Source organism: Hypanus sabinus, chromosome 25 (assembly GCF_030144855.1).
Source record: "Hypanus sabinus isolate sHypSab1 chromosome 25, sHypSab1.hap1, whole genome shotgun sequence".
NCBI lineage: Eukaryota > Metazoa > Chordata > Chondrichthyes > Myliobatiformes > Dasyatidae > Hypanus > Hypanus sabinus.
The window spans coordinates 50,927,466-50,953,770 of record NC_082730.1 but is presented as its reverse complement, the minus strand read 5'-3'; the positions used below and the strand labels follow the sequence as shown (position 1 = coordinate 50,953,770).

The 26,305-nt window shown below is 43.7% G+C and overlaps 2 protein-coding genes across 4 annotated transcripts in view; one reads left to right on the top strand and one right to left on the bottom strand.

Annotated features, from left to right (window-relative positions):
- The window catches only part of LOC132381236 (alpha-1,3-mannosyl-glycoprotein 4-beta-N-acetylglucosaminyltransferase C-like), an 82,252-nt gene that overhangs the window by 798 nt on the left and 55,149 nt on the right, over nucleotides 1–26,305 (top strand). Inside the window, exon 1 of one of the 3 annotated variants that reach the window (XM_059950613.1) lies at nucleotides 1–132. This exon is cut by the window's left edge and continues 522 nt beyond it. The exons of the other annotated variants lie outside the window; for them this stretch is intronic. The gene's annotated coding sequence lies outside the window, so the exon portion shown is untranslated. The remainder of the gene's footprint in view (nucleotides 133–26,305) is intronic. 3 annotated transcript variants of the gene reach the window in all.
- LOC132381306 (general transcription factor II-I repeat domain-containing protein 2-like) lies at nucleotides 9,721–15,201 on the bottom strand. The gene is made up of 2 exons (XM_059950686.1): nucleotides 10,869–15,201; nucleotides 9,721–10,783 (listed from the first exon to the last, which is right to left on the bottom strand). The coding sequence occupies exon 1, from the start codon at nucleotides 12,806–12,808 to the stop codon at nucleotides 11,819–11,821; it is 990 nt and encodes a 329-aa protein (XP_059806669.1). The 5' UTR covers nucleotides 12,809–15,201; the 3' UTR covers nucleotides 9,721–10,783; nucleotides 10,869–11,818.

Genomic DNA, 26,305 nt, shown 5'->3' with positions numbered 1-26,305 from the left:
GTGACGGGCTGTGCTCTTGAACCGTTACAGTCCCTGAGGTGTAGACACACCCACAGTGCTATTTGGGAGGGAATTCCATGATTTTGACCCAGTGACAATGAAGGAACGGCGATACGTTTCCAAGTCAGGATGGTGAGTGACTTGGAGGGGGATTTCCAAGTGAAGTTTCCAGGTATCTGCTCTTCTCATCCTGGATAGTGGTGGTAGTTAGTGGGTCTGGAAGCTGCTGCCCTAGGAACTTGGGTCTGTTATAGTGCATCTTGGGTAGTACACACTGCTGCAGCTGTTTGCCAATGGTGGGGGGATTGGATGCTTGTTCAAGGGGTACCAATCAAGAGGGCTGCATTGTACTGGGTGGTGTCAAGCTTCTTGAGTGTTGATGGGGCTGCACTCATCCAGGCGAGTGGCAAGTTACAGTCCTGACCTGAGCCCTGTAGATGGTGGGCAGGCTTCGGGGAGTCGGGAGGTGAGTTACACTCCTGACCTGAGCCCTGTAGATGGTGGGCAGGCTTCGGGGAGTCGGGAGGTGAGATACACTCCTGACCTGAGCCCTGTAGATGGTGGGCAGGCTTCGGGGAGTCGGGAGGTGAGTTACACTCCTGACCTGAGCCCTGTAGATGGTGGGCAGGCTTCGGGGAGTCGGGAGGTGAGTTACACTCCTGACCTGAGCCCTGTAGATGGTGGGCAGGCTTCGGGGAGTCGGGAGGTGAGATACACTCCTGACCTGAGCCCTGTAGATGGTGGGCAGGCTTCGGGGAGTCGGGAGGTGAGTTACACTCCTGACCTGAGCCCTGTAGATGGTGGGCAGGCTTCGGGGAGTCGGGAGGTGAGTTACACTCCTGACCTGAGCCCTGTAGATGGTGGGCAGGCTTCGGGGAGTCGGGAGGTGAGTTACACTCCTGACCTGAGCCCTGTAGATGGTGGGCAGGCTTCGGGGAGTCGGGAGGTGAGATACACTCCTGACCTGAGCCCTGTAGATGGTGGGCAGGCTTCGGGGAGTCGGGAGGTGAGTTACACTCCTGACCTGAGCCCTGTAGATGGTGGGCAGGCTTCGGGGAGTCGGGAGGTGAGATACACTCCTGACCTGAGCCCTGTAGATGGTGGGCAGGCTTCGGGGAGTCGGGAGGTGAGTTACACTCCTGACCTGAGCCCTGTAGATGGTGGGCAGGCTTCGGGGAGTCGGGAGGTGAGTTACACTCCTGACCTGAGCCCTGTAGATGGTGGGCAGGCTTCGGGGAGTCGGGAGGTGAGTTACACTCCTGACCTGAGCCCTGTAGATGGTGGGCAGGCTTCGGGGAGTCGGGAGGTGAGTTACACTCCTGACCTGAGCCCTGTAGATGGTGGGCAGGCTTCGGGGAGTCGGGAGGTGAGATACACTCCTGACCTGAGCCCTGTAGATGGTGGGCAGGCTTCGGGGAGTCGGGAGGTGAGTTACACTCCTGACCTGAGCCCTGTAGATGGTGGGCAGGCTTCGGGGAGTCGGGAGGTGAGTTACACGCCACAGCGTTCCTAGCCTTTGACCTGCTCTGGTAGCCACCGTGTTGATATGGCTAGACCAGTTCAGTTTCCTGTCAATGGTAACCCCCAGGATGTTGACAGCAGGGGATTCAGTGAATGTTTAAGATGGTGAGTAGAGTGACCTCAGTGGTGTGGAACTTCCTGAGTGTTGTTTGAGCTCACCGTGCCACATATTCCTGCGGTGCCTTGTAATTGGATGAAACACTCCTCACAGGATACCCAAAGTCTAATTTCTGTAGAAACAAAATGCTGGGTTAAGGTAAAGCGGTAAAGAATATTCATGAATTCTTTTTTTCCTGTTCCTCGATTTCTCAGAAGGTAGTTGCCAAAGGCTGAGTTTAGCTCATCACACAGTGACAGAAATCTGTAGCCATTTGCAAGAATGTCCCATAGCTGCTCGTTCTCTGTGTCTGTGGAAATACCCTCAGACTTCTTTGGATTTGTCCAGACCACTGCGGATATGTATTCATGATCTCCCTCCCGGCTGGCTGCACATGAGACTGATCAGCAAGAGGCAAAGTGCTGAAGGAGCCCTGGGCCGACGGAAACGGATTGAGACCATTCAGCTTGTCTCTGCAGCAGCAGAGTTTTGTTTTGCTCTCCCAGCACCTGCAATCTCTCGTGTCAGCTACCAGCGGAACCAGAGTGAAGGGAGTCACCCAGAAGAAGTTTGTGAAAGTTCACGGTTGTGGTAATGATGAGGACCGCTGCCTTGTCGTGGTGGAGAGGCTTGTAAGCTCCTGAGAGCCCGAGAGTGATGACATCTGGACTTCAGCCATCTGCCATTTGGCTCCTAAAACGGGATGTTCAAGGAGCGATCCAGCAGTGGAACTGGAAGAAGATGATGATGCCATATCATAAAGGTAGTGAAGGTGGAGGAAAGCTGCAGCAGGGATGAGGTCCAGTCCCACTGTACTCTGACAATGATATATCAAGGACCATATGGTGGCTGCCCATGCATTAGCCTCCCCATGTTAAACAAAGTCACGTACAGGTGCACTCTGTTCAGAGAATCCACCCGAATATCCTGGATAAAGCCTCGTGATAAAGTGATATGAAGGGGGCAGGATTGAGATGTCTCAAAACCGGTAGTCCAGAATACATGGATCTTGGGTTAGCTTCTCCAGCCATGTGGAACCACCATCAGATGGCCCCTTTGGAGAACACCATGCTCAACTGGAGTGATAACAGAAAACAAGATGCCAGATAAATTTAGTGTGTGTCCCTTCTCCGGCTTTCCTCATACAGTGTTACGTCATCTGCACATTCTTAGTGGTCTCTGCACTACCGTACTAACCAGAAGTATTCATGCACAACAGGACTTCTGGTTAAACAGTGTTTAGCTAATGGGGAGCCACAAAATCTTTCAGCCACAGATGCTGGAGATGTGAAACACACATCTTATGTAGATGCATCAGAGTTGGAAGTTCAGCCGAATATTGCTGCTTGGAATCTTATTATAGCTTATTAGATAATAACTAATATAATTATTGTAATTATAAAGCTCATTTAGTTATTAGCACTGGATCAAAGTTACAGTTACATCTCGTATCTCCTTTTTCCCCCTAACCCACTGAAATAAAAACTCCTGATGCCAACTATCCATTCCATATAGATTGTTCAGTCCTGCAGTGGCTCCCATCGATGAACAACTGAACCGGCCAGCTGAGAATCAATACAGAAGTTGAGCAAGGCAAGGGAAATCTTGCATCTTGTGTAACTCTGTTTTATTTCCCCACACACTCGCAATAGTTTTATTGGTTATCTGTAGCTCAAATCTGTGCTTCAAGTACTGCTGATCCACGACCTCCTGGTGCTCAGGCCATGGAGGAAACACAACACCTGCTCCATCTGCTTTTGAGTGGTGTCGGAGTTATACTGCACAGAAACAGGCCCTTTGTTCCCTACCTGAGTGAGTCCCATCTGCTAATTAAATTTGCCAATGACATTACATTAATTGTCCTTATCTCAAACAATAACGAGGTGGCCTCCAAGGAAAAAGTCATCTCTCTGACACAGTGGTGTCAAGGAAACAATCTCTCTCTCAATGTTGCAAAAACAAAGGAGCTGGTTGTGGATTACAGGAGGAATTGAGAGGGGCCCTATTAACCCCTATTAACATCAATGGATCTGGGGTTGAGAGGGTGAACAGCTTTAAGTTCCTCAGTATCCACATCACCGAGGACCTCACATGGTCTGTACTCACCAGCTGTGTGGTGAAAAAGGCAGAACAGTGCCTCTGTCATCTCAGACGGTTGAGGAAGTTTGGTATGGGCCCCCAAATCCTAAGAACTTTCTACAGGGGCACAATTGAGAGCATCCTGACTGGCTGCATCACTGCCTGGTATGGGAACTGTACCTCTCTTAATCACAGGACTCTGCAGAGAGTGGCGTGGACAGCCCAGTGCATCTGTAGTTGTGAACCTCCCATGATTCAGGACATTTACAAGGACAGGTGTGTGAAATATGTAGGCTCATTGGGGACCCAAGTCATCCCAACCACAATCTATTCCAGCTGCTACCATCTGGGAAACAGTACCACAGCATAAAAGCCCGAACCAACAGGCTCTGGGACAGCTTCTTCCACCAGGCCATCAGACTGATTTGAGTGTACTCTATATTACATTGACTGTTCTGTTTATTATAAATTACTATGATTGCACATTTCAATGCAGACATAACGTAAAGATTTTTACTCGTATGTGAAAGATGTAAGAAATAAAGTCAATTCAATTCTATTTGCCTGTTTTTGGCCCATTTTACTCTAAGCCTTCCCTATATGTGTACCTGTCCAAATGTCCTTTAAACATTGTAATTGCACACTTTCTGGCAACTTGCTTCATGCAGTATACACACTACTCTCTGTGGAGGGGGGGAGGACTTTCAGCTCCTCCTCTCAACAAACTTGTGCTCTACAGTTTAAAGTTCCCTGCCCTTGAAAGAAGGCTGCGGCCACCCACACTTCCAGTCCACCCACCTTTTTATTCTGGTGTTTTCCCTCTCCAGCGGAAGCATGACTATTTATTTCCATAGATGCAGCCTGACCTTCTGAATTCCTCTAACATTTGGTGTGTAACTCTGGATTTCCAGCATCTGCAGACTTCCTTGTGTTTATGACCTTCTCCCACCCACCCCCCCCCCCCACTCCCGACACCCTATCTATGTCCTTCATGATTTTATAGACCTGTAGCCACCCAACCCCCCCCCCCCCCCGCCTGCCTTCTCTCCAGGTAAAACTGTGCCAGCTACTCACCCTCTCCTTTTAGCTTGAGCCCACCACTGCCAGCAACACCTGTTGTGAGTCTTGTCGGTATTTACATGGTGACCAGAACAGCACACAATATTCCAAGTGTAGTCCCACCAGCATCTTGTACAGGTGCAGCATAACTTTCCATTTTGTGTGCTCTAGTTGCCAACCAGTGAGGTTGTCACCTTCACCACTCTGTCCATCTGTGTCACCACTTTCAGGGACCCCTGGATCTATCTCTGTTCTACTCTACTCCAGAGTCTCCTGCTCTGGTTTTACTTCCGAAAAGGAAGCAGGACGTGAGCCTTCTTGTGGACGGTGGCCCTTTTGCATTAATGTGTTCTGGTGCTGCTTCCTATCCTTGCACAGAACTCAAATGGCAGCATCTATCCTGCCTTAACTTCCACGTCTACCTCTGTCCTCCTTTCTTAATATTTCTAATGCCACCTCAAGTGGATTCTCCACAATTTTAGATAATTTGTCTTTCCTGATTGTTCTGCTCTAAGGGCAGCCGTAAGCATGTTTAACTGAAAATTATTTTCCATAAGTCAACTTGTTTGTGTATTTCGAATGAGCCTCTTTTACTTCAGATTTCCACCAATGAATGTGATCGGATCCCACAGGTCCAGCATTCTTTCCTTCTCTTCTGCTCTCAGTTGTAAGTTCCAAGCCTTTTGTCTCTGCACATTGAATTAATGTGCACTCCACAGTTCGTTAATTTCAGAGGGTCACCCATTCCTGCCTGTCTGCACCAGGACAATTCCGATGTAGGGTCCTCTACCAGTTACTTCATCTCTGTCTTTCTTTAGATGCTTCTCAATGTGTTGAGTATTTTCAGTGTTCCCTTTTAGCATCAGCTCCTTTCAGCACTCCTCACAGTTCAATATAGACCGCTCAGACTGAAGGTTTGAGATGTGTCTATTTTAATGCAAGGAGTGTTCTGAACAAAGCGGATGAGCTTAGAGCGTGGATCAGTACTTGGAGATGTGATGTGGTGGCCGTTACAGAAAATTGGATGGCTCAGGGACAGGAATGGTTACTTCAAGTGCCGGGTTTTAGATGTTTCAGAAAGGACAGGGAGGGATGCAAAGTAGGTGGGGGCATGGCATTGTTGATCAGAGATAGTGTCACGGCTACAGAAAAGGTGTACACCATGGAGGGATTGTCTACGGAGTCTCTGTGGGTGGAGGTTAAGAACAGGAAGGATGCAATAACTTTACTGGGTGATTTTTATAGGCTGCCTATTCGTAACAGGGATATTGAGAAGCAGACAGGGATATAGATCTTGGGAAGGTGTAATACCAACAGAGTTGTTATTAACAGAGGGAGATTTTAATTTCCCAAATATCATTTGGCATCTCCCTAGAGTGAGGGGTTTAGATGGGGTGGAATTTGTTAGGTGTATTCAGAAAGGTTTCTTGACACAATATGTAGATAAGCCTACAAGAAGAAAGGCTGTACTTGATTTGGTATTGGGAAATGAACCTGGTCAGGTGTCAGATCTCTCAGTGGGAGAACATTTTGGAGATAGTGATCATAATTCCATCTCCTTTACAATAGCATTGGAGAGAGATAGGAACAGACAAGTTAGAAAAACGTTTAATTGGAGAAAGAGGAATTATGAGGCTATAAGACAGGACATTGGAGGCTTAAATTGGAAACAGATGTTCTCAGGGAAAAGTACGGAAGAAATGTGGCAAATGTTCAGGGGATATTTGTGTAGCGTTCTGTATAGGTACATTCCAATGAGATAGGGAAGTTATGTAGGGTACAGGAACCATGGTGTACAAAGGCTGTAATAAATCTAGTCAAGAAGAAAAGCTTACAAAAGATTCAGAGAGCTAGGTAATTGTAACGTTCTCCTTCGCGTGTACTGATAACGCCGAATTTAACGTCGAGATAAACCAGAGTCAATGAAACCAGATCGCAGTAAGATTAACCATTTACTGTTCACTCTTCACATTAACATATGGTGAAAACTGTTGATAAAACAATACAAGATTGATACAGTATTTGTTCCTTCCTTAATATCACATTTCAAGTGTAAATATAGTGTCAATAGTCAAAGGTGACTATAACTACATTACACTAAGGTGCAGTATACAGGGAGAGTTTACCTGCTCCATTGACTACTTTAAATACACTTCCATGCAAACTATCCGCGACTCTTTAACTAACGAAAGCATAAACATTATCTACCGTCGTTACTTCTAACAGGATCGGCATTAACATCGTAGTTCAATATATCGATTATCTATTAACTTACAGCGTTGCTCTCACTGTGATTTCTAATGCTTGCAAAATAACTTCTGCTCAGGTGAGCCTCGTGGAAAGCCCCCACCCTCGCGCTAATTTCAAACCGGTGTTTTCCCACAAGACGCGGCGAAACCGGATGTGACGTCATCGCATGCCGATATATTTTACATGCAATGAATATACTTTAAACACTTCTAATTCTAACTAGAAAATACTATTGAATGAATTACTAAGCGAAAATATTATAAACTAAATAACTGTCGTAAAGACAGCACACTCCCCGCTTGACCTTCGTAAGGTCACAATGAGCAGAGTACAAACTTAGTCTCTTAATCAGTCATTGGGTAGAAGTAGAATAACTTCTGTAACTGGCCTTTGGTAAATTTTCACATCGCCTTGGTCGGTAGTCTTCAATTCGATCTTCCTGACATGTCCATCCCCGCTAGGGAATGTAGCAGTGATTCTGGCCGTTGGCCAGATTCCTGTGGGGTTCTGTCCACTTTTGTCTCTGTTGCAACAAAGGTAGATATTTTTGTCTCCAGCGAGGCCAGAACTGATTTGCCAGAGCCTGGACTTGTCTCCATTGCTTTGTGTACAAATCCTTGTCTGAGAAGTCTCCTGGTGGAGGAGGTGCTCCTGCCTTCTGCGTAAGGAGCGTTGATGGCGAAAGTATAAAGGGGTTTTCTGGGTCAGAAGACACAGGTAGGAATGATTGTGCGTTTATAATGGCTGTGACCTCTGCCGTTAGGGTGCACAGTACCTCGTGGGCCAATCGGGTGCGTTGCTGCATCTCAGGTTTCCTTTTCTGGGTTTTCCGTAAGGACGTGAACCGTTTGACTGCCTGCTCTTTGTTATCTGGTGAGCGCTGGCGTGGTTCTCTGGGTGGCAATGGGGCAACCCCATTATTTGCTTCATCTCTGAAGACCTTGGTGTCTTTGGGTTTTAAAGAAATGGTATCTTGAGCTGATTGTGCAAGTTTGTTTCCGTGCTCGGTTTGAACGAAAACTGACTGACCTAGCGTCTCGTCGGTTACTTTACGCTTGGTAATGTCTTGTTGTGCTTCTTTAGGGTACACCTCAGTGAGGCAGATCTTGGAACAAGAACGGCTTGACTGAGTTTGACTGCAAACTTCTGTACAGTTCGAGCTGACAATTGTTGTCCTGGAGTGAACCTCTCCCTCCCCGCCGTCCTGTTGTGGGGGTGAAGGAGTGTTGTCGGTTCTTTCATTCTTGACTTCATCACGGAGCCGTGAGGGTAAATTTCCTTCCTCGTATGGATGTGATGCAATCGTGACTCTCTGAGGTTCCTCGTAGCTGGGGAAGTTATCGAATACGTATGGAGAGGGGAGACGAGCCTGCCTGTCTATTTGAGATTGTACATAGTCGCTTGTGCGTTCCAGTCTGGTCCTTTCTAAAGTAGATCTTGCTTCGGTCAGATCACACGACCCTTCAGCTTCTTTTATGTACTTTGCTTCCGCCATGGCAGCTTCTTCTTCTCTTTCTAGCTGCAGCACTTGCAACTCTGTCGATATTTTTGCCATTTCCAACTGGATTTCGGCTTCTCGAGCGGCCGCTTCGGCTTCTCTGGCAGCTGCTTCGGCTTCTCTGGCAGCCTTTTCTTTCTGGATTTCGGCTTCTCGGGCGGCCGCTTCTCTTTGTCTGGCAGCCTCTTCGGCTTCTCTGGCGGCCCTTTCTTTCTGGATTTCGGCTTCTCTGGCAGCCTCTTCTCTTTGTCTGGAGGCCCTTTCGGCTTCTCTGGCGGCCCTTTCTTTCTGGATTTCGACTTCTCTGGTGGCCTGTTTCATTTTCAAAACTGCTTCTTGTTTGGCGTAATGCAGTCGCACCTTGGCGGCTTCTGCCTTGGCTCTTGCCTGTGTGGACTTACTTGATGTCGGTTTACTGCCCCTGTCGCTGGGCGGCGTCGACTTGATGCTGGATTGAGCTGACATTGCAGCACTTGAAACACCTGATAATGCCGCTTTTTCACTGTAACGTTCTCCTTCGCGTGTACTGATAACGCCGAATTTAACGTCGAGATAAACCAGAGTCAATGAAACCAGATCGCAGTAAGATTAACCATTTACTGTTCACTCTTCACATTAACATATGGTGAAAACTGTTGATAAAACAATACAAGATTGATACAGTATTTGTTCCTTCCTTAATATCACATTTCAAGTGTAAATATAGTGTCAATAGTCAAAGGTGACTATAACTACATTACACTAAGGTGCAGTATACAGGGAGAGTTTACCTGCTCCATTGACTACTTTAAATACACTTCCATGCAAACTATCCGCGACTCTTTAACTAACGAAAGCATAAACATTATCGACCGTCGTTACTTCTAACAGGATCGGCATTAACATCTTAGTTCAATATATCGATTATCTATTAACTTACAGCGTTGCTCTCACTGTGATTTCTAATGCTTGCAAAATAACTTCTGCTCAGGTCTGCCTCGTGGTAAGCCCCCACCCTCGCGCTAATTTCAAACCGGTACTTTCCCACAAGACGCGGCGAAACCGGATGTGACGTCATCACATGCCAATATATTTTACATGCAATGAATATACTTTAAACACTTCTAATTCTAACTAGAAAATACTATCGAATGAATTACTAAGCGAAAATATTATAAACTAAATAACTGTCGTAAAGACAGCACAGTAATGTTAGAGATCTAGAAGATTATAAGGCTACTAGGAAGGAAATTAGGAGAGCCAGAAGGGGCCATGAGAAGGCCTTGGCGGACAGAATTAAGGAAAACCCCAAGGCATTCTACAAGTATGTGAAGAACAAGAGAATAAGACGTGAAAGAATAGGACCTATCAAATGTGACAGTGGGAAAGTGTGTATGGAACTGAAGGAAGTAGCAGAGGTACTTAATGAATACTTTACTTCAGTATTCACTGTGGAAAAGGATCTTGGTGATTGTAATGATGACTTGCAGCAGACTGAAAAGCTTGAGCATGCAGATAATAAGAAAGGGGATGTGCTGGAGCTTTTGGAAAGCATCAAGTTGGATAAGTTGCCAGGACTGGATGAGATGTACCCCAGACTACTGTGGGAGACAAGGGAGGAGATTGCTTTAGCCTCTGGCGATGATCTTTGCAACATCAATGGAGACAGGAGAAGGTCCCAAGGATTGGAGGGTTGCGGATGTTCCTTTATTCAAGAAAGGGAGTAGGGATAGCCCAGAAAATTATAGACCAGTGAGTCTTACTTCAGTGGTTGGTAAGTTAATGGAGAAGATCCTGAGAGGCAGGATTTATGAACATTAGGAGAGGTATAATATGATTAGGAGTAGTCAGCATGGCTTTGTCAAAGGCAGGTCGTGCCTTACGAGCCTGATTGAATTTTTTGAGGATGTGCCTAGACCAGGGGTCAGCAACCTTTACCACTGAAAGAGCCACTTGGACCCGTTTCCCACAGAAAAGAAAACACTGGGAGCCGCAAAACCCGTTTGACATTTAAAATGAAATAACACTGCATACAACGTTTTTTTTTGCCTTTATGCTATGTATAAACAAACTATAATGTGTTGCATTTATGAAATTGATGAACTCCTGCAGAGAAAACGAAATTACATTTCTGCATGCAACAAAAACATTTTGAACTCCGAAAAAAAGACGTTGGGTTGAAGGTTACTTTTAAGTAAAATACTCAATGTCTATTTGAGTCCTTCTTGTATTTATGAAAAACGCCGAACTTAAATTTTCCGCCAGCAGCAAACCAAAAATAACATCAGCCAGCTGTCAGCCTGAAAAATTAAAGGACTATTTCACTGAACAATGAAAAAATATGAATATACGTAAAATAATAGGCAATTAAAATATTTATCATACTTGGTTAATGGGATTTCTGCTCCTGGACCTCAGCGCACAGCGTCTGCACATCAGGGCTGTATGACGTCACCTTTATCTTTACACAGGATCGCAAGCTGTCATCTGTGAGGCGTGCGCGATGTTTGTTTTTAATAAAGTTCATGTTGGAGAACACCTGCTCACATACATATGTGGATCCAAAGATCGACAGGACTCCAAGCGCATACTTTTTCATGTTTACATAAATGTCGGGCATAGCATTCCATGTTTCGAACACAAGTTTGTCCGGTTTTGGAAGGTTTTCAATATCACTCCATTTGTGATTCTGAGCAAGAACGGCCTTCTGACGGGCAACATCTTCAAGGTCTGCTGTCAAGCGTCTAAACTTGGACACCCATATGTCTTTGTCGGCTATGTCGGCCAGTTCCATCTCAAGATCAGGTTGACTCACACCTGCCAATGCAGTCGTATTCAGTAGGGAAGGATCGATGCTTAAGGGAGTGACCGGGAAGGATAATGTGTTTTTTTCCTCTCTGAACTCACAGAAGCGTTTCCCAAACGATGTTTGCATTGCGATGATTGCAGAATGTAAATACTCCGAAATTATCATGTCGTGACCTTGTTTGAACTCTTGTCAAATTGGGGAAGTGAGACAATGTGCCTTTCTGTAAATCTCTGGCAAGCACTGTCAACTTGCGCTCGAATGCCAAAACATCCTCCAACATGTGCAGGGCTGTACGTCCTTTCCCCTGAAGAGCTGTGTTCAGCGTGTTCAGGTGTGCTGTCATGTCTACCATGAAGTGTAGCTTTTCCAGCCACTCTGGCTGTTCCAGCTCAGGAAAGGTGAGCCCTTTGCTGCCCAGGAAAGTTTTCACTTCTTCCAGACACGCGACAAAGCGTTTCAGCACCTCCCCTTTGGACAGCCACCGGACTTTGTTGTGCAGCAGGAGATCAGAATATGCGCTTTCCAGCTAGTCCAGTAACAAACGGAATTGACGGTGATTTAAACTTTTTGCCATTATTTTATTGACAATCTGAATGACAACATCCATTACTTCTGTGCATTCCGGAGGAAATGTTTGAGCGCACAGTGCCTCTTGGTGCAAGATGCAGTGAAAAGTCAGCAGCTTTCTGTCCAGCGACTTCTGCAGTAAAGCCACAAATCCCTTGTGCGTTCCCGTCATATTCGGCGCCCCATCAGTAGCTACTGACACCAGATGGGTGGTCTTTATTCCTTTGGCTCTTAAACAATTCAAGACAGCCTCACAGATGTCCTCCCCCCGTGTTTGGTCTTTTAGAGGTATCAACTCAATCAGTTCTTCCTGTGGCCCGGCAGAGTTTACATACCGGCAGAACAACGCTATTTGTTCAATATCACCTTTGTCTTTAGACTCGTCATAGGCAATCGAGTAGGCCACAGCTGAATTGATGTCTTTAATTTGCTGTCTTGTGATGTCTTCTGCCATTTTTATGGTTCTGTCTTTGACAGTCTTTGCAGAGAGGGGCATATCCCTGATTTTCTGCACAATTTCACTCTTGTTTTTAAAGTCCGTGAATAGATGTTCTGAAATCTTAATGAAAGATTCTTTTATATATTCACCATCTGTAAACTGCTTCCCGTGCCTGACTATTTCCTGAGCGGCAATATAACTGGCGTATGTCATTGATTTTCCAGACTTCATCCATTTCTGGAAATGATTTTTGCTCAGATCAACCTTCCGCATCAGTTCCGAAACGGCTTTTTTTCTCTCATCTCCATCCGGATATTTTTGAGCAAAGGCTGCGTGTTTATTCTGGAAATGCCTTGCGACATTTGACTTTTTGTTGTTTGCTAGTTTCTCATTGCATATTAAGCATACCGGTAAACCAGTCTCGTCAACAGTGAAAGCAAATGAATCTGTCCACGTATCATTAAACGTTCTGTTTTCTTCAGTCACTTTTCTTTTTTTAGAATTCTCCATAGTTGGCTTACCTTGGATCGAAAAATTAAAGAAATCGCTTACTGGCGGGTGTCAGGTATTGGCAGTGGTGACGTATATTAATAGCGATAAAAACACGTTGTAGCGGTGTGCTCACGCAGTCAGTAAACTGCAGTCGAATAACTTTATTCGAACTAAACAGCCTTGCTTTTAAGCCTCCCTCAACCCAGCCCCCATGGACGCAGATGCTGCAAAAGACGCGTACTCACAAACCCCCGTAGGCTATCTCCCTTAGCCGGAATGCTGGCTAATTGTGAGGAAATGTGTCGCCACACTTAGATTGTACAAGATCACCATAATCTTCAAATTTAGAATTACATTTCAAAAGCTAACAAACTAACATAAAATACATTTTAATTAAATACTGACCAATTATTTCCCAAAGCCACAGGGAGCCGCAGCACAGAGGTGAAAGAGCCACAAATGGCTCGGGAGCCGCAGGTTGCCGACCCCCGGCCTAGACACATTGATGAAGGAAAAGCAGTAGATGTAGTGTATATGGATTTCAGCAAGGCATTTGATAAGGTACCCCATGCAAGGCTTAGTGAGGAAGTAAGGAGGGATGGGATCCAAGTGGACATTGCTTTGTGGATAAAGAACTGGCATGCCCACGGAAGGCAAAAGGTGGTTGTAGATGGGTCATATTCTGCATGGAGGTCAGTTACCAATGGAGTGCCTCAGGGATCTGTTCTGGGACCCTTACTCTTTGTGATTTTTATAAATGACTTGGATGAGGAAGTGGAAGGATGGGTTAGTAAGTTTGCTGATGACACAAAATTTGGATGTGTTGTGGATAGTGTGGTGGGCTGTCAGAGGTTATAGCAGGCCATTGATAGGATGCAAAACTGGGCTGAGTAGTGGCAGATGGAGTTCAATGCAGATAAGTGTGAAGTGGTTCATTTTGGTAGGTCAAATATGATGGGATGATATAGTATTAATGGTAAGACTCTTGGCAGTGTGGAGGATCAGAGGGATCTTGGGGTCTGAGTCCATAGGACGCTCAAAGCAGCTCCGCAGGTTGACTCTGTGGTTAAGAAGGCGTATGGTGTATTGGCCTTCATCAATCGTGGAATTGAATTTAGCAGCCAAGAGGTAATTTTGCAGCTATATAGGATCCTTGTCAGACCCCGTTTGGAGTACTGTGCTCAGTTCTGGTCACCTCACTACAGGAAGGATGTGGAAGCCATAGAAAGGGTGTAGAGAAGATTTAATGTTTCCTGGATTGGGGAGCATACCTTATGAGAATAGGTTGAGTGAACTTGGCCTTTTCTCCTTGGAGTGATGAAAGATGAGAGGTGACCTGATAGAGGTGTACAAGATAATGAGATGCATTGATCGTGTGGATAGTCAGAGGCTTTTTCCCAGGGCTGAAATGGTTGCCACAAGAAGACACAGGTTTAAAGTGCTGGGGAGTAGGTACAGAGGAGATGTCAGGGCTTAAGTTTTTTACTCAGAGAGTGGTGAGTGCGTGGAATGGGCTGCCGGAAATGGTGGTGGAGGTGAATACGATAGGTGCTTTTAAGATACTTTTGGATAGGTACATGGAGCTCAATAAAATAGAGGGCTATGGTAACCCTAGTAATTTCTAAAGTAGGGACACATTCGGCACAACTTTGTGGGCGAAGGCCCTGTATTGTGCTGTAGGTTTTCTATGTCTCTATATTCTTTTATCATTCATCTGCCACCATTGAAATGGACAACTCCAGAGGAATTGTTATACGAGCAAGCCAGGTCCCATCGCAGAAGTTGTCTTTGCTCTTTCAGTGGAGCCAGTGTATGTAGTGTACCTGGACTTCCAGAAAGCTTTTGATAAAGTCCCACATAGGAGATTAGTGGGCAAAATTAGGGCATATGGTATTGGGGGCAGAGTACTGACATGGATTGAAAATTGGCTGGCTGACAGGAAACAGAGTAGCGATTAACGGGTCCCTTTCGGAATAGCAGGCTGTGACCAGTGGGGTACCACAAGGTTCGGTGCTGGGACCACAACTGTTTACAATATACATTAATGATTTAGATGAAGGGATTAAAAGTAACATTAGCAAATTTGCTGATGACACAAAGCTGGGTGGCAATGTGAAATGTCAGGAGGATGTTATGAGAATGCAGGGTGACTTGGACAGGTTGGGTGAGTGGGCAAATGTATGGCAGAAGCAGTTTAAATGCGTGGTTATCCACTTTGGTGGCAAGAACAGGAAGGCAGATTACTATCTAAATGGAGTCAAATTAGGAAAAGGGGAAGTACAACGAGATCTAAGTGTTCTTGTACATCAGTCAATGAAAGCAAGCATGCAGGTACAGCAGGCAATGAAGAAAGCTAATGGCATGCTGGCTCTTATAACAAGAGGAATTGAGTATAGGAATAAAAAGGTCCTTCTGCAGCTGTACAGGGCCATGGTGAGACCCCACCTGGAGTATTGTGTGCAGTTTTGGTCTCCAAATTTGAGGAAGGGCATTCTTGCTATTGAGGGAGTGCAGCGTAGGTTCACAAGGTTAATTCCCGGAATGGCGGAACTGTCATATGTTGAAAGATTGGAGCGAATGGGCTTGTATACACTGGAATTTAGAAGGATGAGAGGGGATCTGATTGAAACATATAAGATTATTAAGGGATTGGACACACTGGAGGCAGGAAGCATGTTCCCGCTGATGGGTGAGTCCAGAACTAGAGACCACAGTTTAAGAATAAGGGGTAGGCCATTTAGAACAGAGATGCGGAAAAACTTTTTCACCCAGAGTGGTGGATATGTGGAATGCTCTGTCCCAGAAGGCAGTGGAGGCCAAGTCTCTGGATGCATTCAAGAGAGAGTTAGATACAGCTCTGATAGATAGCGGGGTCAAGGGATATGGGGAGAGGGCAGGAACAGGGTGCTGATTGTGTATGATCAGCCATGATCTCAGTGAATGGCGGTGCTGGCTAGAAGGGCCAAATGGCCTACTCCTGCACCTACTGTCTATTGTCTTTCCTCCTCTTCCCCTCTGCATCTGAAAAGTGTTACTTTTCTTATTTTTAACAGTTCCAAATGAGAGGTCGTTGAACTGTTTGCCTCTACGCTGATGCTGCCTCACCTACTGAGCATGCTCAGTTGTTGTTATAGAAGAGAATAATAGTTATTCTTTCAACAGAATGTTTGAGAAGTGGCATGCTGCAGTAAGTTGGATGAGGTATATAGCAAAGGGCAGATGATGATGAATACAGTATGGTGCTTGTAACTCTGCAGCTGCTCTCTGGTTTCCTGCTGCTATTCTACAATGCACAACCCAGGAACATTGACCCATTATAGTTGCCTGACTGCTCCTAAATTCAAAGTTATATTTATTTTCTGCCATTTTTAAAGCTACCATAGTCCGACAGCAAGAAAATATTGATTTGCAGAGCTTGTAAATAGGATTTCTGTCAAAAAAAATTAAGTGCAAGAAGCCAGTTTCTATTTGCATTTTTTCAGAAAAATTTCCGGAAAGCATAATTAATTCCCCCCAATCTTGTGTTGACATGTATTTAATCACTTTAAATTGATGGATATCTCCCATGCCAAATAAATATAAATGGGTAATTTTTCTGTCCTTGCTGAAATCTGTTAGCATTTTAAGTAACGCTGCTAAGTGTGTACTGAAAAAAAATCCTTTACTTTTTATCTTTTAAAATATTTTCTATGCTCTTGTCTTTAACAACAAGTTCATTGCTCTCTTTTTAAGGAGGAAATGATAGAAATGAGAAGTCCGTTTCTATGTTTGGTCAACTTTAATATACATATTCCTTTCTCTTGTTGAACAGTAATAAAGTGATTAATGTTCTGTTGTCCTCTTGGTCATTTAAAGAGGGCCAATAAAATAGGAATGTAACCCCCCCCCCCACCCCAATCACCCCAACGTAATGTGAGATCTACCTATATAGTCTTCAGATGCAAAGAGGAGTGATAGACAGTATGTCTCACGAACAAATTAAATGTTTTATATCACGTAACTGCATGCTATTAAATATATCTGCATTGGTTCTAAGAGGGAATTATCTTTGTTTAAACAGCTGTGCCTGAATTTCAAAGTTGGTCACCTGCCTGACCTTTTCAATACCTTTTTCAATACTTTGAGCCTGTACTTGGTGAAGTTCAGAAGGGTGACTGGGATCTCATTGACAACTACCAAATAACTAAAGCCTGTGCAGAGAATGTTCCCGTGAGTAGGCAGGTCTTGGGTCTGAGACTACAGCCTCAGAATAAAGTTCAAAGTACATTTATTAGCAAAGTACATATAGTATATCACCATATGTGCAGGCAATCACAGCAAGTACAAGAAACACGATAGAATCAATAAAAGACCATACCCAACAAACCAACAGATTCTGCAAATACAAAAAAAAGAGAAGAAATAATAATAAATAAGTATTGAGAACATAAGACGAAGTGTCCTTGAAGGTTGTGAGTGAAGTTCCCCCTCTGGTTCAAGAGCCCAGGATGGTTGAGGGGTAATAACTCTTCCTGAACCTGGTGGTGAAGTCAGCATGGCCTGGATGGTGAATGCTGCTTTCCCGCAACATCACTCCATAGAGGTGTGCCCAGTGGTGGGGAGGGCCATATTCACTATTTGTTGTAGGCTTTTCCATACAAGGGCATTGTTGTTTCCACACCAGGGCATGGTGGAACCTGTCAACATAAAGGGAGGCCCCTTTAGAACGGAGATGAGAATGAATTTCTGGAATTCATTGCCATGGAGGGATATGGAGATGAAGTCATTTGGTGTATCTAAAGCAGAAGTTGATAGTTACCTGCTTGGAGGGAGTTAAGAGTTATGGGGAGAAGGCAGGAGAATGGGGTTGAGGGGAAAAAATGAGCTATAATTGAATAGCAGAGCAAACACAATATATTGAAAGGTCTAATTCTGCTCCTAATGGTTTTATGATCTCTACTCCCTAACAATAACTAAGCTAACAGATGGCATGACACTTGGAATTAGCAATAAAAGGTTATAAAATAAATTTGGATCTCATTTAGGGAGAACAACCACAGATGCAAACCTAAAAGGGTTTCTGTTAGAAGAAGGGTTCCTGATTGATACAAGGGATTGCAGTGGCTAGAATCTGGGGCAGAAGATCTCAGCAATCAGGCAGTATCTGTGGAAGCAATTTGGATCAAGACCCCAATTGCTTGTATTTCACCTCATTGTGATGCTGCACATGTAGTTTTAGATGGGGTAATCTGATATTAGACTAAGCTAGCAAGAAATACCATAACATTTGAGCTGGATATTTGTGTCTAGATTTTCATCCACAGTAGTTTATTTAATTCCCTTGTGATTATACTCCAATTACCTACCATGGATACAAGGGAACTTAGTACCTGTTAAGTGGTGTCATAGCCTGATAGAGCAGTTGTATTTTTGATTGTCCTTATGCTGCAGAAAGTAATTGTTCACTGAAATGTGAAACAGTGACGAGAGAAATCCCACGTCAAGTGTTTGACCATCTTTTTGTTATCTTCAAGAAGCAGTAGTGTTTGCCACTACAAAGATATGAACTCAAAGACTTAACACCCTTCACAGCATTTCTAAGGTAGTTCCAGGCATTAGTTCAAATGGATAAACAAGAGATTTTTCAGAAATTTGGAGCAACACACACAAATTGCTGAAGGGACTCAGCAGGTCAGGCAGCATCTATGGAGCGGAATAAATAGTCACAATTTTTGGGCTGAGACCCTTCATCAGGACTGAAAAGGAAGGGGTTAGAAAGCAGATTAAGGTGGGGGAGGGAAGAAGTACAAACTGGCAGCTGAGGGGGAAGGTGGGTGGGCGGTTCAAAAGGATACCTGACAGCTATGAAATCAGCAAGTGGAAAATTAAATGTTGTATAAAGTAAAAATACACATTTTAGAAGTTGGTGAGAGACACATAATCCACTTACATAACATTACTATTTTTAGGATCAATGAGTTTAAGCAGTAAAAATGGCTATTATGATATTAACAGTAATTTAGTGTTGCCATCCTAACAACTGTAAAATTTGACAATTGTTTGTCAGCTCATCAAGTTATGGAAGGGCAGATGAGGGAAATAATGATGACACGGGTCAGGGAGATGAGGGGTTTGTTCAAAACGTTTGTGTCTGCTACTTTTTACAGCCAACATTTCCCTCCCTCCCATTTGACTGCCCAAATCCAGACGCTTGGGGCTTCACAAACTTGAGCATGTCAGCTGCGGGAGTAGGAATCTCAATATATCTTCCTCTACTTGCGTAACAGTGCCGAGAAGGCAAAAGAATTTGTTACTCAAGGCAGTGTACATGGATTTATGAGATGAAGTTTCTGTCATAACTCTGATCTGCTATATTAATACTTAATTCTACCTTTGCTGATTTTGACAAGTGGCTTCGCTCTTCGTGAGGCCAGTACAGATTTGAATTGTTTCTGAGAAGTGAACGACCATGAATTGTGAAGTTGTTGCAAGAGCTGCTTTGTTGGGGGAAGTAGGTGGACCTGAATGCCAAATGGGCAAATTGATTAAAAACTGAGGGTGCCTTGGCATCTGCAGAAATATCAAGCGGCAGGGTGCAGTGGCACATCACCTTCCTTGGAAAGCTTGAATCAGATTCAGGTTTATTATCACCGGCGTGTGACGTGAAATTTGTTAACTTAGCAGCAGCAAGTCAAAGCAATACATAATCTAGCAGAGAGAGAAAAATAATAAATAAAGAAGTAAATCAATTATGTATATTGAATAGATTCAGAAGAATGTGCAAGAACAGAAATACTGTATGTTTAAAAAATAGAGGTTTCCAAAGATTCAATGTCCATTTAGGAATCTGATGGCAGAGGGGAAGAAGCTGTTCCTGAATCACTGAGTGTGTGCCTTCAGGCTTCTGTATCTCCTACCTGAAGGTAACAGTGAGAAAAGGGCATGCCCTGGGTGCTGGAGGTCCTTAATAATGGACGCTGCCTTTCTGAGACACCACTCCCTGAAGATGACCTGGGTACTTTGTAGGCCAGTGCCCATGATGGAGCTGACTAGATTTACAACCTTCTGCAGCTTCTTTCAGAGCTGTGTAGTAGCCCCTCCATACCAGAAAGTGATGCAGCCTGTCAGAATGCTCTCCACGGTACAACTATAGAAGTTATTGACTGTGTTTGTTGACATGCCAAATCGCTTCAAACTCCTAATAAAGTATAGCCACTGTCTTGCCTTCTTTATAACTACATCGACATGTTAGGACCAGGTTAGATCCTCAGAGATCTTGACACCCAGGAACTTGAAACTGCTCACTCTCTCCCCTTCTGATCCCTCTATGACGATTGGTATGTGTTCCTTCATCTTACCCTCCTGAAGTCCACAATCAGCTCTTTCGTCTTACTGACGTTGAGTGCCAGGTTGTTGCTGCGACACCACTCCACCAGTTGGCATATCTCACTCCTGTACGCCCTCTCATCATCACCTGAGATTCTACCAACAATGGTTGTATCGTCAGCAAATTTGTAGATGGTATTTGAGCTCTGCCTAGCCACACAGTCATGGGTATAGAGAGAGTAGAGCAGTGGGCTAAGCACACACCCCTGAGGTGCGCCAGTGTTGATCGTCAGCGAGGAGGAGATGTTATCACCAATCTGCACGGACTGTGTACTTCTGTTTAGGAAGTCAAGGATCCAATTGCAGAGAGAGTTACAGAGGCCCAGTCTCTGCTATTTCTCAATCAGGTTTGAGAAGTTCCTTCCTCCTGTATGCTGTGACTTCTGTGCTATGTTTTGTCCAGTGCAGGAGAGGATAATTCTGGAGACCCTAGATGGTGTGATGAAAACCTCTCAGATCCAAGGAGGCACCTAGAAGATGACGTCATCATCACCGTCATCATCCGGAGTTTAGCTCAGTGATACACCTAGATGCCTTATGCCTTGTATTTCTCCTGGTCGTGGTTAGTTGGCACCCCCTGGCTGTTTTTTTTGTAGTTGCTTCTTGTGTCTAAAGATGAATTTATTTGTGTCTCTCAGTGTGTGGGCATCAGCAGGAAGTGAGGGAGGAGTAGGAAAGGGATGGGATGGGATGGGGGAAGTTGGTTTAATCTAAATACTTTCATAAAAATTGAGCTTTCATTACTCAAGATAAAATATGAAGTGATTAATTAACCAAAGTTGAAAATTCTAAAGCTCAAGGACAAAGCTAATTTTTGCTCATCGGAGTGCACGCGCACATACCCCTTTCCCCCGAAGTGTTTCCGGTTGTAGCTGCTGCCTCACCTGAATTCCTCCAGCACTCGGTGTTTGTGTGTGCATACGTGTGCACGCATGTGTATACGGCTGCATTCCTTTGAGCAAATGTTAGTTTGTCCTTGAGCTTTAGAATGTTTAACTTTGTTTACTTAATCACTTCATATTTTATCTTGACTAATGACGTCTTAATTTTTTTGAGGCTAGTTAGGCTGAATAGCTGGCACCTCTTCCCCTTTCTGAAAAATTCTCAACCTTTGTTTTGCCATGGGCCGTGACTAGAAACAGCGGAGCCGATGGACCCCGGGCTGGGAGCCCCTGCTTCTTTCTGAATTTTCATATTTATAAATGTCAGCTGTACCCAGTCAATTTATTAATATCTTCAGGATATGGAAACCTTGTCACATCCAGGTACATTTTAGCCTGTATGAAGTGACATTTCATTCAAACAATGTTTTGCTTTCTATCTGTGGGGTTCTTAAGTAGAGAGTGACTTTACCATCATGTTAAACTAAGTTTCCCTTTTGAAAATGGTGCACTGTCATCACCCATTCCTTGGCACCCTGTGCCCACCCTGTGGGCCACTGGGACCTTTGTTTGTCATTTATATAAACAATTCAGATATTAATGTACAAGGCATGGTTAGTAAGTTCATAGATGATACCAAAATAGGTGGGTAGCATAGAGGTTATGAAAAATTAATGGAATCTTGACTAGCTAAACACGTAGACTAAGGATCGGCAGATGGCTTTCAATCCAGGTACATGACGGGTTTTGTATTCTGGGAGATCAAACTAGGGTAGGGTTTGTATCATGAAGAGAGTTGTCCTGGGGAGTGTTATAGAAGAGTGAAACTTCGTAGTGCAAGTGCATGTTTCACTGAAGGTAGGCTCACAGGTAGATGAGGGAGAAGGAGTGTTTTGTTCACCTTACTATTGCAAATATGTTGTTAAACTAGAAAGAGCACAGAAACTATTTACCCAGAACTTAGGCTTGAGTGACTGAGATAAAGACTGTGACTGACCACCCTGTCTATGCCCCATATAATTTTATACACCTCTATCAAGTTAGCTCTCATTATCCTTCACTACAAAGATAGAAGCCCAAGCTTGTCTCTAATCTGGCCAGTATCCTGGTAAGTCTCCTTTCCACCCTCTTAAGCTTCCACATTCTTCCTATAATGAGGCGACCAGAACTGAGCACTATGCTCCGATTGTGGTCTAACCAGTTTTATAGTGTTGCAACATTACCTTGTGACTCTTGAATGTAATCCCCCAGACTAATAAAGGCCTACACAGCATACAGTGCCTTAACCATGCTACCAACTTGTGCAGAAACTTTTGACAGACCCATCCTTCTGTTCCTCCACTGCTAACGATCCTGCCATATTTGTGCAACTTTCCAGAGCATAGTGACTAGACTGTGACTTTACTCTCTGGAGTGTAGGAGGTTGAGAGACGATGTAACAGAGCTGTGCAATGTCATGATGGGGTGAAAGCATGCAGTCTTTCTCCCACGGTGGGGCTGCTTAAAAACAAGGGGCATAAGTTCAGGATCAAAGGCAAGTTTTAAAAAAGACATTGGGGCAGTTCCTTGGTCCCAGAGCTGTTTCATTTGGCTGCATTCATGGGTATTCGTGCATGGTTGAATGAGAAATAGTGGTTGATGTGGGCACGTTTTAAAAACTATGGATCCAAGGGTCATGGGCCAAAGGTGGGCAAATATGACCAGCTTGGGAATAGTGAGTTGAGCCAAAGGGCCTGTTTCCCATTGAATCCCAACAACTTTTCAAAACCAAAATTTTCAGAGGTTATTTTCACTGGTATTTTAAGTGTCAGCATTGCTCAGTGGGCAGACAGACCTCTGTCTTTGAGTCAGTCATTCGTAGGTTAATCCCACGAAAGAGATTTTGAACACAAAATGTTGCAGTACTGGGCAGTTGTGACTGCTGGAAGTGCAATTTTTTGAAAAAGATAACCCGGGGCACTCTTTTTATAGATGTCCTCAGTGAATTTTATCCCTTCAATGTAAGTCACCGTTGAAATAGAATCAGATCATTAGCACCTTGATGCTAGTGGGAGTTTGCTCTGTGAAACTTGGCTGCTTCATATGAAGTTCAAAGTACAAAAGTTCAAAGTTAATTTATTATTGAAGTATGTATATGTCATCATGAGATTAATTTTCTTGAGGGCACTCACAGTAGAACAAAGAAATTCAACAGTTGCAACAATAATGAATAGTAAATCAATAATACAGAGAATCCTCAACAGTGAGCCCCTAGGTTGGGGAATCAATCAGTTCAGTATTGAGCTGAGTGAAGTTATCCATGTTAGTTCAGGGCACATCACTGTCTTAAAGTATCTTTGACCTGAAAGAGATGCTGTAAAAATGTAAATGTAACTTGTACCACTGCACAGTTTATGATTTGACTCTTGATTTAAGGATTGTCAAAATGAATTGTGAATTGACTGATAAATCAGCCTGAACTTCTGTTTATACTGGTAAAGAGGAATGGTGAGAATGTGTGCTGTTACGAAATGGAAGCTTGAAACATTCCCAGGACACTTGATCAGCCAAATATCTAGTGCTCCTGCTGCTCCCATGTTAAAGTGCTACTCTGTTTGTAGATATTTATAGCTAAGTAAGATCTGTCCTGTCTGCATACAAGTCTCTGACGAATCACCACTTAAGCCATTGTAAAGGTGCCAACGTGTCTCATTTATAAGCACTGTGGAAATCTCCAAAGGTCAGCCAGATACTTGCAGGATTTACTGCTAAACTGGCAATGTGTCAGGGAAAAACCATTTAAATTCCTCATTTAAAAACAAAGAAATGCCAAGTTTATTTCTGAGCTTAGCTTGCTCAGTGAAATGGTGCTGAGGGACAGGTCAGGTTGTGAGCCTGTAGTGACCCTGACAAAACTCTTTCCTCTGGTTATAAGGAAATGCATTTGTTTGTTTCAAAGTGGCTAAATGATTTAATTGTGCTGTTACCATTATCCACTTCTCATCCTATAACCTGTTTAAAGAGATAAATAAGGACACAGCTTGATTGAATTTGTGAGTTATTGTATTATTTTACACATAATTGACAATGGCCTTTTTAAAATGTTGCTCTAGCGTTGAGGGAGAGGGAGAGTGTATGTTCTCCATATATGGATATGAGGGGAGGGAATTGAAACTTCAGCCGCTCGCAGCTAAGGAAGTGATAGATAACCACTATAGGAGCTCTCAGCCCTAGTATAAAAGGAAAAATAAATCATCAGTCATTTTTGGAAGTATTTTCAGTTTAGTTCCAATTTGTGAAGATTGTTCTCTGATATTTAACTGTACCAATTTATTCAGTGTCAATGTTTGCAGCTGTCAGAGAGAGGAAAAAACAATCTTGCTTCAAAATGAAATGTAGAATGCTGAAGTGAAAGGAACATTTTCCTTTATGCTGTCTCCCATTGGTCAGTGCAGCCAATGTGATTACATCATGTGGCTTGATTAAAATGTTGCTTACCCAAATCCATCAGCTGTCCCTGTTAACAGTGTATTTGCACACTTGAAACAAGATGTCCAAAAATGAGGGAAAATTAGAAAGGCTAACTGCTTGTGGCCAAGTTGAAATTTTCCCTGAAAACAGATTTCCTATAAATTTTATTTTACACATGGTCTAAAATTAATCAGAATATTGTTTGCATTTCAGTGCTAATAATATTTCAGTGGTTTTATTGCCATTACATTTTCCATTTTTGCTTCTACAGTCTGCCCTTTTGGGTGTAATAAAACTCCAAGACAAATATTGTTTGTTTTAAAATGACTGAAGAATGTATTCTGTCTTCAGAGGAAATTAGAAACATCTTGAATATTTATTTAACTCTGTCACTGCATCTCAGAGGCACAGCTGGTAGAGCCACTGACTCATCAGCCACTGTTTGGTTCAGTCCCAACCTCTGCTGCTGTGTGCATGGAGGTTGCCCATTCCCCTTGTGATCACGGGCTCCTGCAGGCTGTTGCATAAACAGGCCGCAGTGAAATGTATCAATGATCAGGTGAGAGGATACAGTCTAGGAGGAGAATGATAAATGGGGTTAGTGTAAAGTAGTTCTGATATGTCTATCCATGGCTACCTCCACTGTTGTGATCAGGCCACACTTGGGTTGGAGGAACAACACCTTGTATTCCGTCCCGACAGCCTTCAAACCGATGGCATGATCATCGATTTCTCGAATTTCCGGTACTGCCCCTCCCCCTCACCATTCCCTATCCCCTTTTCCCTCTCTCACCTCATCTCCTTACCTACCCATCACCTCCCTCCCTTTCTCTTTTCCCCATGGCCTTCTGTCCTCTTGTATGAGACTCACCTTCTCTCACCAATCAATTCCCCAGCTCTTTACTGCATCCCTCCCCCTCCCAGTTTCATCTATCACCTTGTGTTTCTCTCTCCCCTCCCCTCACCTTTAAAATCTACTCCTCAGCTTTGTTTCTCCAGTCCTGCTGAAAGGTCCCGGCCCAAAATGTCTTTTCCATAGATGCTGCCTGGCCTGCTGAGTTCCTCCAGCATTTTGTGTGTGCTGCTTGGAGTTCCCGCGTCTGCAGGTTTTCTCCTGTTTAAAATAGTTGATGGTTGATTAGTATCAATTGGCCTTTTTCTGTGCAGTATCATCCTGGCCCTATAACAAACTTCTCAGCAGACAGAACACTCACAGCTCCACCACTGCCTTCAATTTGTAATTCACTGCGATCCAGAGTCAGGTTTATCATCTCCGGCATGTGTTAACTCAGCAGCAGCAGTTCAATGCAGTACATAATCTAGAAGAAAAAAATAAAATAAAAATGATAATAAATAAGCAAATCAATTACAGTATATGTATATTCAATATATTAAAAATCATGTAAAAACCAGAAATACTGTATATTAAAGAAGTGAGGTGGTGTCCACGGGTTCAATGTTCATTTAGGAATCGGATGGCAGAGGGGAAGAAGCTGTTCCTGAATCGCTGAGTGTGTGTCTTCAGGCTTCTGTACCTCCTACCTGATGGAAACAGTGAGAAAAGGGCATGGCATTTGTGCATCTTAGAATTATTTTGTGGTTTCAGTCAAAAACTTCAATCCCCACTTTAGATTTAAAAGTCTTGCAAATTTCCCTGTGTAACAAACAATCTTTAACTTTGATATACCATCAATAAGTTCACCACAAACTTATTTCAGTTCAACTCTGTTAAAGGCACCTGGAACATGATAAAATGTCTGTTTTTTAAATGGAGAGAATGCAAAGAAGCAACAGTTGGGAATCAGCTGTTGTCCTGCAT

What these genes read in the sequence shown, in the direction of transcription:
- LOC132381306 (XM_059950686.1), bottom strand. Translation starts at nt 12,808, where the DNA reads ATGGAGAATTCTAAAAAAAGAAAAGTGACTGAAGAAAACAGAACGTTT.